A 19,092-nucleotide genomic window follows, 5' to 3' on the forward strand; every position below is an offset into this window, starting at 1 on the left:
GGACAATACTACATGTACCGATCTATTCATGTTTTCCTCTCCTCACTAACTAGAGGGGTGTTGCCTGCTTATCCATGTAGGTTTACCTCATTCTTAATGGCTGTATTGCGTGTTGTCATAGAGCTGTATCAGAATATTTGTAAACAGTCCCCTATTCATCATCTTTCATGTGTTCTTAGCATTTTGGCAATTATGAATGACGCTACCATAAACATTCTTTTAGACTATCTACACATACTTTCCTTAAGGTAATTTCCTAGCATTAGAAATGTGGGGACAAGGATATGTGCTTTTTTAAAACCCTAGCATTATTTTCTCACTTCGATCATAAGGCAGGAAATTTTGATTAGTAGTTAAAATGGGTACTTCCACTTCCTTTTTTCTAATTCACTAATGCATTCTGCTCTTTGAAAAAGAAATTTCTCAGATGTGCTCCTTGGGGCTGCTGTGACAGCGTACTACTCTAAGATCAAAACCAACGCTGTTACTCTTGAGAAAACCTCTCTTTTGGTCTCAGCCAGGTCTTCATGCTGCTGTGGGTGTCAGTGCTGGTCCTGGGTGAGTAGAACTGCCCGACAGGGGCCCAGGAGGGCAGGGACAGCCTCTCTTGGGGCTCAGATATTCTTTCCTGTGTGGGGAGATGATATTCTCAGGATTCACCCTACATCTCAGGGGCTTCGCTTCGCTCTTGAAGTTGAAGGAGTGGTCAGAGCTGAGATAAACCCTCAGTCTTACAAGAAGGAAACTCGATGACCACAACAGTTAAGAATCTCTTCATTGTTTTTCTACAATAAATATTACTTCATGAAGTCCAGAAGGTGTACGATGCTTGCTTGTTCAGTATTGCCTTCCTCACAGAAGACCTTCCTTTTCTCTCTGCAAAGGATACTTATTTATTGCTAGTATGACAAGCCCAGGTCCTGGTCCTGAGCAGGGGAGGCATGGTCTCTAGCACAAAGGATGTCTCCCTTTCCCAACACTTGAATACAAACCATAGCAGTGATGCGCAGATAAAGAACACGGGAAGAGAGAGAGTGGGACCCAGAGGGGAGGTGAGTAAGGCATGGGGAAAACCTAAAGCAAACAACATTCTTTTTCCCCAGGTCTTTTGAAGCATAAGTGACAAAAATTGTACATATTTAAGATGCAAAAGATGATATTTTCATATACATGTATTATTACAATAAGTACTATGATTGAGCTAATTAACATTTCTATCTTTTCACTTTACCTTTTGTGCGAGTGTTTGTAAGACCTCTCAGGATCTACTCTCCTAGTAAATTTCAAGTATATATTACCATTAACTCTAGTGACCATGTTATACATTTATTATTCTCTGCTTCTGCAAGTTCAGCTTTTTTAGATTCCACATAAAATTGAGGTCATGCAGTATTCACCTGGGTCTGGCGCATTTCATTGAGTGTAGTGTTCTCGGGGTTCATCCATGTTGTCACAACGGCAGGATTTCCTTCTTTTTCGAGGCTGATTGATACTCCATTTTGTATCTATGCCATGTTGTCTTTATCCATTCATTGATCAGTAGAGATTTAGATTGTTTCCATATCCCCACTATTGTAAAGGATGCGGCAGGTGTCTCTTCAAGAAATAAGTATCATTTCCCTTGGATAGATATCCAGAAGTGGGATTGGTGGATCAAATGGTAGTTTAATTTTTAATTGTTTAAGGAAACTACATACTGTTTTGCCTAATGGCTACTCCAAGTGCATTCTCACCAGCTGTGCACAGGGTTTCTTTTCTCCGCTTCCTAGCCAATGCTTGTTATCTTTTATCTTTATGATAATAGTCAATCTGGCAGATGTGAGATCATGTCTCATTGTGGTTTTTGATTTGCATTTCCTTGATGATGAGTGATGTTGAGCATCTTTTCATGTACTATTGGCCATCTTCTATTAAGAATATCAATATCAATTCTGGTCCCTACCTATTTTTTTTTTTTATTGGTGTTCAATTTACTAACATACAGAATAACACCCAGTGCCCGTCACCCATTCTATTTTTTAATGAGGCTATTTGTTTTCTTATTGTTAATTTGTTAGAGTTCCTTATATATATTAGATATTAACCTTCTTTATCAGATATGTGGCTTACAAATGGCTTTCTCCCATTCTGTAAGTTACCTCTTCATGCTTATTTCCTTTGCTGTGCAAAAGCTTTTTATTTTGATGCAATTCTATTGGTCTATTTTTCTCTTGTTCCTTGTGCTTTTGGGGTCACATCCAAAAAATCATGTCCCAGACCAATGACAAGCTTTCTCCCTATATTTTCTTCTGGAAATTTTATTGTTTTGGGTCTTATATGTAACTCATTAATATACTTTAAGTTTATTTTTGTACATGGTGAGATATAAGGGCCCAATTCTTTTTCATGTGGGTATTCAGTTTTACCAGCACATTATACAGAAGACTATTCCTTCCCCACTGTGTGTTCTTAACACTCTTGTTAAACACTAGTCAATTGTAAATGTGTGGATTTATTTCTGGGTCCTTGATTCTGTTTCATTGCTCTATATGTACTTTTATGCCAGTTTTGGATTACTATAGCTTTGTAATATAGTTTGAAATCAAGCAGTATGATTTCGCCAGTTTTGTTTTTGTTCAGTATTGCTTTGACTCTCGGGGGGGTTTTTTTGCGACTCCATATGAATTTTATTATTCTTTTTTCTGTTTCTGTGAAAAATGCCATTGGAATTTTGATAGGGATTACAATGAATCTGTAGATTTCTTTGTATAATATGGACATTTTAACATATTAATGTTCCAAGCCATAAACACCGAATGTCTTTATTTTTATTTGTGTTTTCTTTAATTTCTTTCAATGTTTTGTAGTTTTCAGTATCCAGATTATTCACTTCCTTGGTTAAATTTACTCCTAAATATTTTATTCTTGTTGATGCTATAATAAGTAGGATTGTTTTCCTGTTTTCTTTTTCGAATAGTTTCTTGCAAGTGTATGGAAATGTAACTCATTTTTGTGCATTGACTGTGTGTCTTTCAACTCTACTGAATATGTTTATTAGTTTCAACAGTTTTTTGGCAGACTCTTTTTTTTAAAAGATTTTATTTATTTATTCATGAGAGACACAGAGAGAGAGAGAGGCAGAGACATTGGCAGAGGGAGAACCAGGCTCCATGCAGGGAGCTCGATGTGGGACTCCAACCCAGGATTCCAGGATCATGCCCTGAGCCAAAGGCAGACGCTTAACTGCTGAGCCACCCAGGCGTTCCTTTTTGGCGAATCCTTAGGGTTTTCTATCTATTATATACTACCATGTGCAAACAGAGACAATTTTACTTCTTCCTTTCTGATTTGGATGTCTTTTATTTCCTTCTTGCCTAGTTACTCTGGCTAAGACTTCCAGCACTGTATTGAATAGAAGTGACGAGAGTAAGCATTCTTGCCTTGTTCCTGATCTGAAAGGAAAAACTTTTAGCTTTTCACTGTTGACTATGATGCTATTTGTGGGTTTGTCATATATGAGAGATAATTCTCTTCTATACATAATTTGTTGAGACTTTTTTTTATCATGAAAGTATGTTTAATTTTGTGAAATGCTTTTTATGCATCTATTGAGATGATCCTTAGATTTTTATCCTTCATTTTGTTAATGTAGTGTATCACATTTATTGCCTTGCACAAGTTGGGTCATCCCAGGGGTAAATTACACATGATCCTTTTAATACTCTGTTGAATTGAGTTGGCTAACATTTCACTTCATTTTAGGGCTTTTAAAATCTATGCTTATCAGAGATATTGGCCTGTGATTTTGTTTTCTTGTAGTGTACTTGTTTGGCTGACCTCATAAAGTATGTTTAGAAGTGTTCTCTCCTCTGTTTCTTTGGAAGAGTTTGAGAGGGTTGGAGTTAATTCTTTAAGTGCTTGGTAGTATTCACCAATGAAGTCATCTGGTTCTGGGCTTTTCTTTGTTGTTGTTTAAAATTCATTTGAGATAGATAGATAGATAGATAGATAGATAGATAGATAGATAGATAGAGTATGAGTGAGGGGAGAGGCAGGGGGAGAGGGAGAGAATCTCAAGCAGACTCCCCATTAAGCAAGGAGCTGGCTTGAGGCTAAGTCTCATGACCCTAAGCTCGTGACCTGAGCAGAAATCAAGAGTCAGCTGCTTAACTGACTGAACCAGGCAGGCACCCCTTTGTTGGGGGCAGGGGAAAATTTGATTAACAATTAAATCTCCTTACTTGTATGTTCAGATTTTCTATTTATTCATAATCCAGTCTTGGTAGGCTGTATGTTTCTAGAAATGTATTGATTTCTTCTAAATTATTCAATTTGTTGGTGTATATTGTTCATGGTAATATTTGTTTATATTTCTGTGGTTTTGGTTTTAATGCCTCCTCTTTGATTTCTGATTTTATTTGAGTCTTCTCTCGTTTTTCTTGGTCTATCTAAAAGTTTGTCAATTTAGTTTATCCCTTTTTAAAAATAGCTCTTAGTTTTGTTGCTCTTTTCTATTATTTTTTATTTTTATTTGATTTATTTCTCCCCTAATTTTTATTATTTTCTTTCCTCTGCCAACTTTGGGCTTCTTGAGGTGTAAATTTAGGTTTTTTACTTGAGAGCTTTCTTTTTATTAAAGTAGGCATTAATCACTACTAACTTTTAGAATTGCTTTACTATATTCCATAATTTTTACTATGTTGTGTTTCTATTTTTGTTTCTCTCAAGATATTTTCTTGAAAGATTTTATTTATTTATTCATGAGAGACACAGAGAGAGAGGCAGAGAAACAGGCAGAGGGAGAAGCAGCCTCCCCACAAGGGGTCCAAAGTGGGATTCAATTCTGAACCTCTGGGATCATACCCTGAGCCAAAGACAAATGTTCAACCACTGAGCCAACACAGGCAGCCCTCTCAAGATATTTTCTGATTTTCCTTTCAGTTTCTTCTTTCATTCATTGATTGTTCTGGAGTGTGTTGCTTCATTTCCATTATTTGTGAACTGTCCAGTTTCATCCTGTTAATGATTTCTAATTTTATACAATTATGGTCAGAAAACTCAATCTCCTTAAATTTGAGACTTGTTTTGTGACCCATACATAATTTATGCTGGAGAATGTTTCATGTTCACTTGAGAAGAATGTGTATTCTGCTACTGTAGGATAGAATGTTCTGTATATGTCCATTAGGTTTACATATTAGATACACAGACTTTTTGTTCTACAGTGTTGTACAAGTTTGCCATTTCTTTATTGATTTTCTGTCTGAATGATCTACCCTCTGTTGAAAGTGGGTTATTAAAGTTCCCTACTATTTTGGATTATTACCTATTTCTTATTTCAGTTCTGTTATTTGTTTTATATATTTAGGCACTTTTTATGGGGTATATATATATTTATCATTGCATATCTTCCTGATGAATTTCCCAGTTTATCATTCTATAATAACTTTCTTTGTCTCTTGTTACAATTTTTTACTTAAAATCGGTTTTGTCTGACAAAAGTGTAGTCACTCTTGCTCTCTTTTGGCTACCATTTGCATGGAATATATTTTCCATCCTTTTACAGTGAGTCTACTTGTGCCTAAAATGAATCATTTATAGATAGCATACAGTTTTATTATTTTTATTCATTCAGCTATTCTGTGTTTTTTATTGGAAAATTTAATACTTTTACATTAAAAGTAGTTATTGAGAGGTAAGGACTACTATTGCCATTTTTTTCATTGTTTTCTGGTGACTTTGCAGTTCCTTTTTATGTTCTTCCTCTCTTATTGTCTTCCTTTGTGATTTGATTTCTTTTTTTGTAGTGGTGTGCTTTGATTACTCTCTTTTTTATCTTTTGTGTACTTACTATAGTTTTTTTTTCTCTTTGTGATTACCATGAGGCTTATATAAAACATCTTTTTTTTTTAAGATTTTATTTATTTATTCATGATAGTCACACACAGAGAGAGAGGCAGAGACACAGGCAGAGGGAGAAGCAGGCTCTATGCAGGGAGCCTGACGTGGGATTCGATCCCGGGTCTCCAGGATCGCGCCCTGGTCAAAGGCAGGCGCCAAACCGCTGCGCCACCCAGGGATCCCTAAAACATCTTATATAACAGTCGATTTGTGCTAAGAAATTTATTTCAATCACATATAAAAACTCTATACTTTTACTTCTCCCTCCCCACATTTTGTTATTAATGTCACAATCTGTATATTATATATTGTTTATACATTAACAAATTATTGTAGCTATAGTTATTTTATACTTTTGTCTTTTAAAACTTCTACAATAGTGAAAAGTGATTCTATATCACCATAAAGTATGCTATGGTCTGAGTCCCCCCAAATTTATATGCTAAAATTCTGACCCATCAGGTGGTCAGTATTAGGAGATATTGGGGCCTTGGGAGGTGATTAAGTCTTCAGAGCAGAGCCATCATAAATGAGATTAGTACACTTATAAAAGAGGCGAGAGAAAGCTCTCACACCCTTCTGCCTTATTACATGAGAAGATGGATGTCTATGATGAAGCAGGCCTTCACCAGAAATGAATCTACTGATGCCTTAATATTGTACTTTCCCATCACCAAAACTGTGAGAAATATTTTTTTGTTGTTTATAAGCCACTCACTATGGTATTTTTGTCATAGAAGATTGAAGGACTAAGATACTGTGTTTAGAGTATTCTGAATTTGACAATACATTTACCTTTACCAAGGAGTTTTATACTTCTGTGTGTTTTTACTTTCCTAATTAGTGTCCTTTCATTGGTGTCCTTGAAGAACTCCTTTTTGCTTTTCTTGTAAGGCGGGTCTAGTGGTGGTTAACTGCCCCAGCTTTTGTTTGTCTTGGAAAGTCTTTATCTCTTCTTTATTTTTGAAGGACAGCTTTGGTAAGTATAGTATTTTGATTGGCAGGGTTTTTTTTTTTCCTTTCACTTTTTTGAATATATCATCCCATTCTACTCTGGTCTACAGTATTGCTAAAGAAATCCACTTTAAGTTTTATGGGGGTTTCTTTGTATGAGATTCCTTAATGAGTCATTTTTCTCTTACTGATTTCAAAATTCTCCTTATCTTTGACTTTTGAGAATTTAAATATGATGTGTCTTGGTTTAGACTTTTGATGTTCAGCCTCTTGGAGGTTCTTTGGGCATCATGAATCTGGATACACATTTCCCTCCCCAGATTTGGGAAGTTTTCAGTCATTATTTTTTAAAATAATCTTTCTGCTTTTAGTCTCTGCTTCTTCTGGGACTTCAATAATATGTGTATTGATTCACTTGTTGTTCCATCAGTCATTCAAGTGTTTTTTACTTTTTGTAGTTCTTTCTTCTTTTTGTTCTTCTAACTGGATAATTTCAAATGCCCTGTCTTCAAGTTTGCTTATTCTTTCTCCTGAATGATCAATTATGCTGTTGAAGGTCTTTATAGAATTTTTCATTTCAATCATTTTATTCTTTAGTCCCAAGATTTCTGTTTCTTCTTTATGTTTTCTATTTCTTTGTTAAAGTTCTCATTTTGTTTATGTATTATTTTCCTGATTTCACTTAGTTGTTTCCATTTATAGCTCACTGAGCTTCTTTAGGACTATTATTTTGAATTCTTTGTCAAGCAGTCAATAGATTCCTTTTCTTTAAGGTCAGTTGCTGGAGCTTTATTAATTTCCATTGATGTTCTCATAATTGCCTGACTCTTCATGATCTGTGTAACTTTGCATTGATGTCTGTGTATTTAAAAGATCAGATACCTTCACAGATTGCTTTTGGCAGGTAAATACCATCTACTGATTCCCTGGACTTAAAAGACTACCTCCAGGATCATAGCTGAGCATGGCTGTTGCTGGATCTGCAGTTGAGTCCATAATTAGCAAGCCTGTTATCAGGGGCATTAATGTGTGTGATTTTTGCTGAGTCCCTGAGTTTTCTCCCACTGCGTTTTTAGGCTGATTCCTGGATGGCCAAGTCTACCTCTAGACTGCAGTAAAGTGGGACTGGAACTGGGTCACAGGACTGCTTCATCAACAGCAGTCAGGTCTGAGATCAGTGGGCCAGCTACTGGGACATGGACAGAAGTGGTTCCTCTTGAGCTCCTTGGCAATAGGATCTAGAGGCAAGACCATGAACAAATAGGACTAGAGTTGAGTCCACAGAAAGATAAGGCAGGTATGGGTCTGCAGGTGGGCTTATAGTCAGTGAGTCTTCTACCAGGGCATGTACTTGCCTTCTCAAAGTGATCTTCCTTAGTCTTGGGCTGCAGTGGGATTTTGCAATATCCTACCTGGGTCTCAGAGTGTCCCACTTTTATCTGTGGGTATCTGCTGCCAAATATGTATTTTTGTGGGAGATACAAGCTGGGGAACTCCTATTCCATCACCTTCTCATGTCATTTATGGTACTTAACATTCTAATTGCAACTCTGGGTGTGTTTCAGTCACTATCAATTCATATATAAAAATCATTTGTTTTTACCAAAGCTGAAATTATTAGAATAAAATGTATTCATTCATTCATTCATTCATTCATTCATTTAACAAAAATTTTGGTAACATTTATACCCAGCACTGTACTGGGTGCTGAGAATGATGGGAGAGCATGGGAGGCAGCATTTCTGTGCTTAGGAAGCTCATGGTATAAAAGGGCCTCCAGCCAGTCCAGTAGTGTACAAGAAACATCCACCTAACAGGATCTCAGTTAAATAATTGTCCAAGTTACCAATGATGGTGCAAGCAAATAATACTATATAACAAGTAGCTGGTAATGACTCCATGAAACAGAGGTAGACTAGGAAGTGGAGGGTGCAGGAGTGGGGCATAATATAAGAAAAAAGACTCCATAGTTGGAAGCTGCATGAAATACTCCATAAATAGGAAATACATACCAATGTGGTACCAACACAAAAGGGCAGGATAGGGTAATGGTGAGGAGCACATGCTTTGGGGTCAAACAGGACATGTTCAAACAAACGGTTCAAAATTCCATTCTGCTGCCTACCAGCTACTTAAACCAGCTTATGGCCTGTAAAATAGTTATAGTCATAGAACTTACTTCATATGGATATTGACAAGATTACATAAAATAATATATGGAAAATCTACCACATAGGAAACAGAAACAATTTAGCTACATTAAAACAGCACAAATTCCATGGTAACCAAGATATTTTGATAAAGGCAAATGATCCACTGTTCTCTAGAACATTTAGGTTTAGATTACTTCTCCATCAGCCTCATGTGGAGAGAGACAATATCTTTCTTGCTTACTGATGGATTTCCTTTGCCCTATCCAGTCCCTGACATATAGTTGACATTTCAAAACTTTCTGTTGAATAAATCAAATCTGTCCCTCATCTGAAATATCTAAGCAATTTATAAACATGCCAATTTTGCCTCCTCCTCTGTCTTCCCATTACCCATTTCTCAAGCCTGTGTCCTCCTATCCCTATTTACTGACCTAGTTACTTAATTTGTTACCCAATAAATATTTATGGAATATATCTTATATTCCAGGCACTGTTACAGATCCAGGGGGGGAGAGGGGACATATGATGAATATAAGAAGTTTTTGCTCTCATAGAGCTTGTATTCTAGAGAAGGGAGAGTAAACAAAGTAAAGAAGCAAATAATTTTTGTTAAACACTCTGAAGAAAATTAAACATCATATTCTATTTCCCTTCCTTCTAATCAGTCTCCCTGCTTCACATCTGGTCTCACTGATGTCTACCCACTGTCATAACACCCCATCTAAGTTTCAAATTCTAACCTTGTCACTCTCTACTTGAAGATTTTCCATGCCTCCCAGCTATAATAAAACTGTAGCTTTTATAATAAAATCATTGCTACTTACCAACCATGATGTGAGCCCTGCATGCCTCTGTCACCAGATTCCCCCACATTTCTTACCTTCCAGAACTCCAGGTTAACCCCTGAACACCAATATTCTTTCTTCACTCTGTGTCCTTTCTGCCTTTATTACCCTCCCCATCATCTCTTGCCCTGTACAGAAGTCTTTGCCTGGTTGACTCCTATCTGTTCATTCCATTTTCTCAAACATCACTCTTTCAGGACCTGTCATAGCCCACCCCCTTCACCACACACTCACACTCACCCCACACACTGGCAGGAGTGGTTCTTCTGCCTGCAAGATGCCCTATGTGTACTTCTATTGCACAAACATTCTGTATTATAATTATATTATTTTGCTTCATGTTTCTGCTTCTACTTCCTGTCAACTTCTACCAGCAGGTACCATTTTTTGTTCATTTTAGAAGTCCAAGCACAATGACTAGGATATAGAGAGATACTTGACAAATGTGTGTTAAATTTTTTAAAAATGAATTTCTAATTAAAGAAATGATAATGGATAGAAAAAAAGTAGGCATAACTTTTGAAAACCCAAGGAATCCTTACTTTGTGTTCATCTCTGGCTCTTTCTGTTTTTGCAGCTCCTGTCAGTGGACAATTTGGTGAGTTCTCCTTCCTTTTGCTCTTCAGTGTCCTTGGATAAGAGTGTCTCCTTAATAAATATGAGGAATTTGCAATAGCTGTCTGAAGATCTCTAATATATCCTATTCTTGCTGAAGGGATGTGAAAGTGTTATGTGCTGCTCTATTGGCATCACTCAATGGTCAGGATAGCCATGTAGCTACCTTCACTCTCCCTGGAAGAACTGACAAATGCACAAGCAGCTCCTGGTCTTGGGAAGGCCCTGTGCTTACCCTAGTTGCTGATGGACCTCACCCAACCAGACAGAACATGTTCAACTCCGTGGTAAACGTGTAGGATTTGAAATAGAGTTTTCTCCAATCAGCAAGCTAGAAAGACTCTGAAAACATCACACTGTGAAGATAGTGGCAAGAATATTACACTCTCTATAGTGTTAGTAATGTGTGGAAAACAGAAGAACATCCAAAAAACTGGTCCCTTAAAAGGAAAAAATGCACAAAAGAAAAAGGGATTGGGAGAGAAGAAATATTATCTGTATCACACATGTTCTTAGTTCTGACTCTTACTGCCACTCTTTGGTCAGAGAGTGTCTTGAATGTTTGAGGACCCATTAATAGCAAGGAAGACCTACAACCTCTGCTCTTGTCCAAAATCAGCTGGCCTAGGATTTCATTCTTGTCTGGGTCACCTCTGGATTCCAGTGGTTGATTTGTCCATTCCTTGCTCTGCTACAATTAGCTATGATGAGAGTTTCAGGGCATCTGAATTGTTATCTGTGAAATGAAGGTGTTAAACAAATCAATCTCTCAAGCTTTACTCAGTGCCAAAATCCTCAGAAAATATGATTTATTCTTTTAGGGAAAGTGTAAACCTGTGATTTACACAATTCTTTGGGAGGTTCTTATGAATTTGTGACCATGATGCCGTGTTGGGGCAGGGGTGGCTTTCTGTAGGATGCTTGCCAGAAATTAGCCATTTCTCCCACTGACATTTGGCAGTGAATCCTGCTGGTGTTGCCTTCTTGAAATAATTTTGTTCATTGCCATCCCTGAGCAACCATCCTTCCCTGGGGGCTCTGGTCAATAGCTTTGATCAATCCCTGACTTTCCCAGGCAGCTTCCTTGGGGATTCTCCAAAGCCTGGTTCTTAGGTTTGACCCACAGACAACTGCAGTGGGAACCATACGGGTCTCCATCTTAGATGCTGTCTCTTTCTTCCTCAGAAGCTGTACCCAAAGCAGTGATTTCCCTCCATCCTCCATGGACCGTGTTCTTCAAAGGAGACGCAGTGACTCTGACTTGCCATGTATCTCACATCTACACAGCAAAGAACAGAGAATTGTACCAGTGGTACCTTGGGACAGAAATACTACGTGAAATCCCAGGAAACACCCTCAAGGTTCAGAATTCTGGAGAGTACAAATGCCAGACCCAGAATTCGCTTCTAAGTGACGGTGTGACATTGATTTTTTCTACAGGTGAGAAAAAAGTGAAAGAAATAAAAATTTTAGAAGCCATACAATTATGCAGGATCTGCCTTATAGTTACTGAATTCAAATCTATACAGATAGGACCCAGGTAAAAGGAAAGTTTTTAAATTTTGTATTTAAATTAAATTTAGTTAGCATATATAATATTATTGGTTTCAGTAGAATTTAGTGATTGGTCAATGCATATAACACCCAGTGCTCATTATATCAAATGCCCTCCTTAATGCCCATCACCCAGTTACCTTGTCTCCGACCCACCACCCCTCCAACAACCCTTAGTTTGTTTGCTACAGTTAACAATCTCTTATGGTTTACCTCCTTCTCTGTTTTTATCTTATTTTATTTTTTCATCCCTTACCCTATGTTCATTTGTCTTGTTTCTTAACTTCCACATAGGAGTGAAATCATATGGTATTTGTCTTTCTCTGACTGACTTATTTCACTCAGCATAATACCCTCTAGTTCCACACATGTCATGGCAAATGGCAAGATTTCATTCTTTTACATGGCTGAGTAATATTCCATTGTGTATATACACCATATCTTCTGTCAATGGATATCTGGGCTCTTTCCATAGTTTGGCTGTTGTGGGCATTGCTACTATAAACATTGGTGTGTATGTGATTCAGGCAAAAGAGAAAATTTGAGAAGTAATTTATTTGAATGGTTTCTGAATCTATATATAGTTTTAAGCTTATAAAATTTTCTTGGAATAATAAGCAACATGAGGATTTTTCATATAGATAGACAGACTGAGGTACAGCTGACCCATGAACAACATGGATGTGAACTACACAGATCCACTTACATGCGTTTTTTTTTTATAGGACAGATCTATAAATGTATTTTCCCTTCCTTATGATTTTCTTAGTAATAATTCCTTCTGGTGTACTTTGAAGAATAGAGAGTATGGACACCTTACTGGCTCAGTGGTTGAGCATCTGCCTTCAGCTCAGGTCGTGATCCTGGGGTCCTGTGGTGGAGTTCCACATTGGGGTCCCTACAGGGAGACTGATTCTCCCTCTGCCTATGTATCTCTCATAAATAAATAAGATCTTTTTTAAAAAGAATATAGCCTATAATACAGAAAACATACAAAATATGTGTTAATTGACCATTCATGTTATCAGTAAGGCTTCTAGTACAGCTGGCTATTAGTAGTTAGGTTTTGGGGCAGTCAAAAGTTATACTCTGACTTTCCACTGCATTGTGCAAAAATCAACTGTATACAGAAAGCAAGAGAGAAGGAAGAAAGATTTTTATTTTTTCCTGTGTCCTAAAGCCACCTGTTTTGAATGTGAAGCAGTTATACTGCTATTTGATTTCATGAACAAGGAAGCAATATAGTAACAAAGAACAAATAAGATGCTTACCCTCTTTGAACTGGTCATACCCCTCTTTTAAGAATTTATCTACTGAAATCATAGATATGCTCCCCCCAAATTGAATAAATGTGAATAGTCAAGAAACAGAAAAGTATTAAGTAAATTACATCACATCACATTGAGAGAAAACTCAGAGGCCGTTAGAAGCCAGGTTCAGTGACAATATCAATGGCAAAGAAAAGTGTTCATAGCACAGTAAGTGAAAGAACAACTTGTCAAATATGTAAACACTATTCTAATTTCATAAAGAAAACAGAGTACACACAGACACTCATGGATGTACACATGGAAAAGAGTATGCCCAACTGAGAAGAAGTTTTTACTTACATTTCTGCTTTTCAAGTTTTCTCAGGGCATATGTGTTCATTTTTAAATCAGAAAAAAAAGAATTATAATTATTTTATGCATTTCCCCCCATCCCCAATCCTACAAAATCTGTTTGAAATACTAATGACGAGAAGGAAGAATCAGTGGAGGGGACCAAGTGACTGGCCTTGTGTTTCTTGCAGCTAAACTGATCCTGCAGGCTCCCCCTTCCGTGTTTGAAGGTGACTCTGTGACTCTGAAATGTCAAGCAAATGTAGACCTAGCCCTGAAGAACAAGTCCCTGTACAAGAATGGCAAGATGCTAAAGATCCTTGATGAAAGCTCCAGCTTCCATATTCAACAAGCAGGTCTGAAGGACAATGGAGAATATCACTGTGCTGGATCTGAGATCAATTGTTCTTTTTCTTCAAACAGAATAAAAATCCAAGTCCAAGGTAAATACCACATTACTTGTGAGAAGGGTTCATGGAAGGAAGGTCCCTGAGGTGGTAGAGGGTGAGAAGTGGGGGCTGGGATACCACCAAACCTCAGACCTCATGCCTGCAAGAATCAGAGAAAGCACAAGAGTGCTTCAAGCGGAATAATGTTGGGATCCTAAGTGGCACTCCATCTTTGCCTGCTCTGCTCATGGCTGTGGCAGACGAGCTGTGTCTCTCTCCGAAGCAGTTCCAGGCCTCACTTCTCTGGGGAATGTTGTGATCCTTCTCTCTAGAGCTGTTTCCACATCCTGTGCTGAGGTCCAGACCCTCCTGGACCACCTCTGGGAACCAACTGACCCTGATCTGTGAGACCCAGCTCCCACCTCAGAAGTCAGATGTCCAGCTCCAGTTCCGCTTCTTCAAAGATGGCCAGATTGTGGAGGAGGGCTCAAAGAACTTTCTGAAAATCTGGAACCCCTCCAGTGGGATGAACAAAGGCCCATCATATTACTGGTGTGAGGCGCACACAGTGACTTCCAATGTCTGCAAAAAGAGCCAGAAATCCCAGATACACGTGGAAGGTGGGTGCCTGTCGGGGCTGAGATTTGCTAGGAAGAGTAGGGCAGAGTCACATGGCAGCCTTGATTTTCCTGTCAATCAAAAAAAGCCCCACCACTCCTGGTTCCAGTCCTCTTGCTGCTACCCAACCCATCACTCCCCTTACCTGCTGCCTGCCTCTTCCCCAAGTCACCTGCTCATCTGCTCCGTTGCCTCACCCTAAACACCACAGGCTGCATGGCTTGAGAAACAGAACTGTGTTCTCTGACAGTTCTGGGGGCAACAAGTCCAAGACCAAGTGCCAGTAGACTGGTGTCTAAAGGGAGCTCATTCTGTCCTGCAGTTTGCCATCTTCTCGCTGGGTCCTTAACTGGTCTTGTTCCTCTCACTTCCTCCTCTCTGAAGATTCCAGCCTTATCTGATTAGGGCCCCACCCTAGGGCCTCCTTCAGCCTGAATTATCACCTCAAAGGCCTCATCACCAAATACAGCCACACTAGGAGTTAGGGCTTCAACACATGCATTTTCAAGGGATGGCGTTCAGCTGATAACACAACCCGATGTCTCCACGGGTCAATCTTGTGGGTCTCATGCTTTGTCCAGCTCAGGACCATGACACCCCTCATTGTATCTGCAAGATCTCTCCCTCCCTCCCTCTCTTTTCTCTCTTTCCCTTTCCCTCTCTCCCTGCCTGTCTCCTTCTGTCTTCCCCAGGGATAAGGAAGTATCTATTTCCCAGATATCGGTTAGTTGTTGACAATACCCAACATGTCCCCCCTGGTGGGATACAGAGATGGGTAGTGAAATCATGGTTACTCCAAAGATGTGGCCGGGATGAGGAGAATCACAGAGACCACCTCTCTGTCACCAGTGCACTCAAAGCCACTGGGGCCGTCATGGCTCTGAGAGGTCACAGCTTCTACAGAGGTGTCCCTGCACTCAGGGCCAAGCACACCCCCAAGAAGACATGGGATTCAGTGCAGGGACCAGGACTCAAGAGACACGTCCAGGTCCTGGCTGGCTCTGGAAACAGCCTGCTGAGTGGCCACAGACAGGCCTCTGAGCTTCTTCCAGACTCGGTTCGCTCATCTGGAAACAGAGGGGCTCAGGCTGGTCTCAGGGAGAGCGTAGGGACAGAGGAGGGGGTCCTGGAAGAGTGTGTTTGAATCTGAAAAGAAGGATGAAGGGTGGATCCCTGAGGCCAGCCCCAGCAAGCAGAGAAGCAGAGAACAGGGACCGAGAGGGAGACCCTGGGGCTTGGGCAGGTGGAGGGGCAGCACTGCCAGGGTCAGAGGCAGGAGGAAGGAAGAGGTTAGGGCACGACCTGGAGGCACCAAAATAAAGGACTTCCTCCCCAAGAGCATCATTTACACTGGGAAATGGAAATGGGGTCGCCTCACAAGGAGGGCAGGGGGAGTAGGGGCAGAGGGTGACAGGAAAGGGAAGAGCCAGTGTCCAGGGCAGGGTGGAGACTGGCCATGGATGGAAATGCACAGGGGCACCTGCTGACCAACCTTTCTCTCCCACAGTCCCCGTGTCTCGTCCTGTCCTCACCCTCAGCCCTCCTAGGGCCCAGGCTCTTGAGGGACATAGGGTGACACTTCACTGTGAAACCCGGAGGGGTTCAACCCCCATTCTGTACCAGTTTTATCACGGAGATGTCCTCCTGAAGAGCAGCTCAACCCATACTGCAAGAGCGTCCTTCAGCATCACTCTGACTGCAGAGAGCTCTGGGAAGTACTCCTGCACTGCCAACAATGGCTTCGGCCCCCAGCGCAGTGACACCAGGAGCCTCTCTGTCACAGGTAAGCCCTGGAGTCATGCCAGTCACTCCTCTCTGACTATTTTGTCCCTGTTTTACAGAAGAGAAAATCAAGGCCTCATGGGGTAAGTGGCGAGGCAATAGGTACACCAGGGGACTCCACTCTCGTTTTTTGCATTTTGCATTGTGGCTGAGCTTCTGCTTTTGCATTCAGTGCTTTGTGGCTGAGCTCAGGGGAGGTGACTCAGTTCTCACCTCTCACACTGAGCCCTTCAGAAGTATCTATGTCTCTTCCACTCCCTACCCCCCACCCATCTGGTGTGCCTGGCAGCTCCCTTTCTGTAGAACCAACTACCTGTGAGCTTCAGCCCTCCCCCAGCCCTGGCTCACCGGACCCCTAGATAGCTCAGCATACTCTCCAGCATTTGTCTGATGAATGTATTCCCTCAAAATATTTTCTCATAAGTTCAGTCCCCAAGGCAATTTTTCTTAACTCAGTGCACAGAAGCATTTCCTCCTCTCCCACTAACACTTGTACTCACATAGCTATAAGCACAGTCACATGGATAAGTAGCAGGCAAGCCCTCAATTTCTCGGGAGTTCCCAAGCACTTCAAATGCTAATAGGATGAGGGAAGGAGGAATGGCTTTCTGGAGTTCCCATGATCCTTCGTCTTAATCCATTAAAATAAATTTCATTTTACCGTATTATGTTTTTAAAGTTTTTCTTGAAGTATGACATACATTCAGAAAAGTATACAAGCCAGGGTTGGACAACTCATGGTGACTCATGTAACCACAAAAATGGTGTCTTGTTTGGAGTCATGTTGCTTCTATTTGCACTTGGATCTTCACTTATTAGAGAGTGAAAGTCCAGCAGTTCGTTGGTTTGTTTGTTTTTAAGAGAAGCAGAAGTATGACTGAAAAATCTTGAGTTGGGTTCATTAGACCATTCCACAACACAAGGAAATGGAGACTTCGGGTGTCCCCAGAGTGGAAGGGTTTGTTGTATGGACATCCAGGGAGTGAGAAAAACAAGAAAGATGATGCTTGCAGACCCATGGAAGAAGTGAGAGATGTCTCAGAATAGAATTTCTCAAACGCAGATTATATTGAAAGGTGATGGGCTAGAAGCTCTCATCGCTCTACTCACAGGCCACCAGCTATTTTCCTTCTGTCCCTGCTCATCATCCCTGCTGCTTCCAAGCATCCTCCACTCCATTCCCTCTCTGTCACGACTTTTCTTGACTCAGAGCTTCTGCAACACCAGCATCGACTGCTCAACTTTTGAGTGTGACCCCTTGGTCTATATTCCACCTTCTGCCCGGTCTGCCAATGCTGAGTGGCTCACTGCCAAAGCAGTGACTAACGGGTCAAACTGGATGGGCGTCTTGGCCTCCAAGCCACCACCTAGGCCACGGCTAGTGCACTGCCCACTTCTAGCCCAACAAATATGGAGATGACATGCACATAATGAAGCATATTTCAGAAAATGCTTGTTTTAGGGAACTATATGCACAGTACAGATCTGAGGTTTCCTAGAAAGCTCCAGGGTACCTGAAAAACACTTGGGCCATCGGATCTAACTATGAGTCAGAAAATCTGAGTTCTAACTCTGGCTATGAAAACAACTAGTTCGTAATTTGGATAAAACATTCAAACTCTCTTTGTCTTACTGTTGTCACATTGTATTGGAAGTTAGATAAGGCATCCAACCCCAGAGTTCTGTGATTTGAGTTGGAACAGGAACCCAAAGGCCAGGAATTCATGAAGCTCTGGAAGAAGCTGAAGTGAGGAAGAATGAGTGTGAGAGGCACCAGTCAATGCCCCAGAGAAGACAGCCAGGGAAAACTGTGCACGCTGCCAAACTGGGTTCGTTTACCTGGCCCAGCAAGCAAGAGTGCCACCCTGACAGAGCTTCATCTCGGCTCACGGGGAAGCTGGGGGAGGCACCTAGAGGGCTGGAGGATTGGGTTGTAGTCAGAACGTGAGTACAGCTGGAGGCAGTGGCTGGTGAGGGTGCAAATTGGTGATGTGCCAGTCTTAGGGACACATGAATCTGGGTACAGATGGTCTTATCTTTAAGCATATGGATCTGAAGGATCCCTGGCTCATTGATAACCCTTGTTTTAGATCATGAAAATCAAGAATGACCAAAAGAAAGACATTCCCCCAATGTTAATTGTGGAGTAAAGAGATTATTCAAGAAGTTTAAGTGCTTTGAGATCCCAATTTCAAAGCCAGCCTGATCTATCTAGGAACACCCCCAGCCCTAAAGCATCCTCCATCCCATTATCAAGTTTCATTTTCTTCTCAAATTTATCAATACTGAAATCTCTTTAACTCCTGTTTCTTGCCTTCCTCCCTCCATACCACAATATAAGGGTCAGGAGAGTGGAGCCAGATCACTTTGGGTTTCCATGACATCTCCATGCCTGTTTAGTGTCTGGCACAGTGTAGGCCCTCCATCAGCATTTACAATTCAATGAACAAAAAGTCTTTGAACTCAGATAAGGAAGAGAACATTGATCTGTACTTCTGCTTATATAAATAAGCAGAAATTAGTTAGCTCTAGATTAGCAAACAAGTTGTCAGGGAGCTGAGTAAGAAGCTTCACTGGGAGCCAGGCAGATATTCTGACAAAGCAATCTACTTTTTGAGGGAATATACCCCGAAGAAAAGGCAAAGAGATTTCATGGGAATGTGCTCTGATCTATCACCAGCCTGGATCACTGAAACACACA

The 19,092-nt window shown here is 40.4% G+C and overlaps 1 protein-coding gene across 5 annotated transcripts in view; it reads left to right on the forward strand.

Moving 5' to 3' along the window:
• Window positions 1–405: 405 nt before the first annotated feature.
• FCRL5 (Fc receptor like 5) overlaps window positions 406–19,092 on the forward strand; it is a 33,784-nt gene continuing 15,097 nt past the window's right edge. For 4 of the 5 annotated variants that reach the window (XR_005362342.1, XM_038542907.1, XM_038542909.1 and 1 more), the window contains exons 1-6: window positions 406–558; window positions 10,410–10,430; window positions 11,633–11,887; window positions 13,794–14,045; window positions 14,324–14,611; window positions 16,117–16,392. Coding sequence is in view for 4 of the 5 variants with exons in the window: in XM_038542907.1 (XP_038398835.1) it covers window positions 528–558; window positions 10,410–10,430; window positions 11,633–11,887; window positions 13,794–14,045; window positions 14,324–14,611; window positions 16,117–16,392 (1,123 nt within the window). In the remaining variant the exon portion in view is untranslated. The remainder of the gene's footprint in view (window positions 559–10,409; window positions 10,431–11,632; window positions 11,888–13,793; window positions 14,046–14,323; window positions 14,612–16,116; window positions 16,393–19,092) is intronic. The other variant, XM_038542908.1, reaches the window with a different exon arrangement.

Source organism: Canis lupus, chromosome 7, assembly GCF_011100685.1.
Source record: "Canis lupus familiaris isolate Mischka breed German Shepherd chromosome 7, alternate assembly UU_Cfam_GSD_1.0, whole genome shotgun sequence".
NCBI lineage: Eukaryota > Metazoa > Chordata > Mammalia > Carnivora > Canidae > Canis > Canis lupus.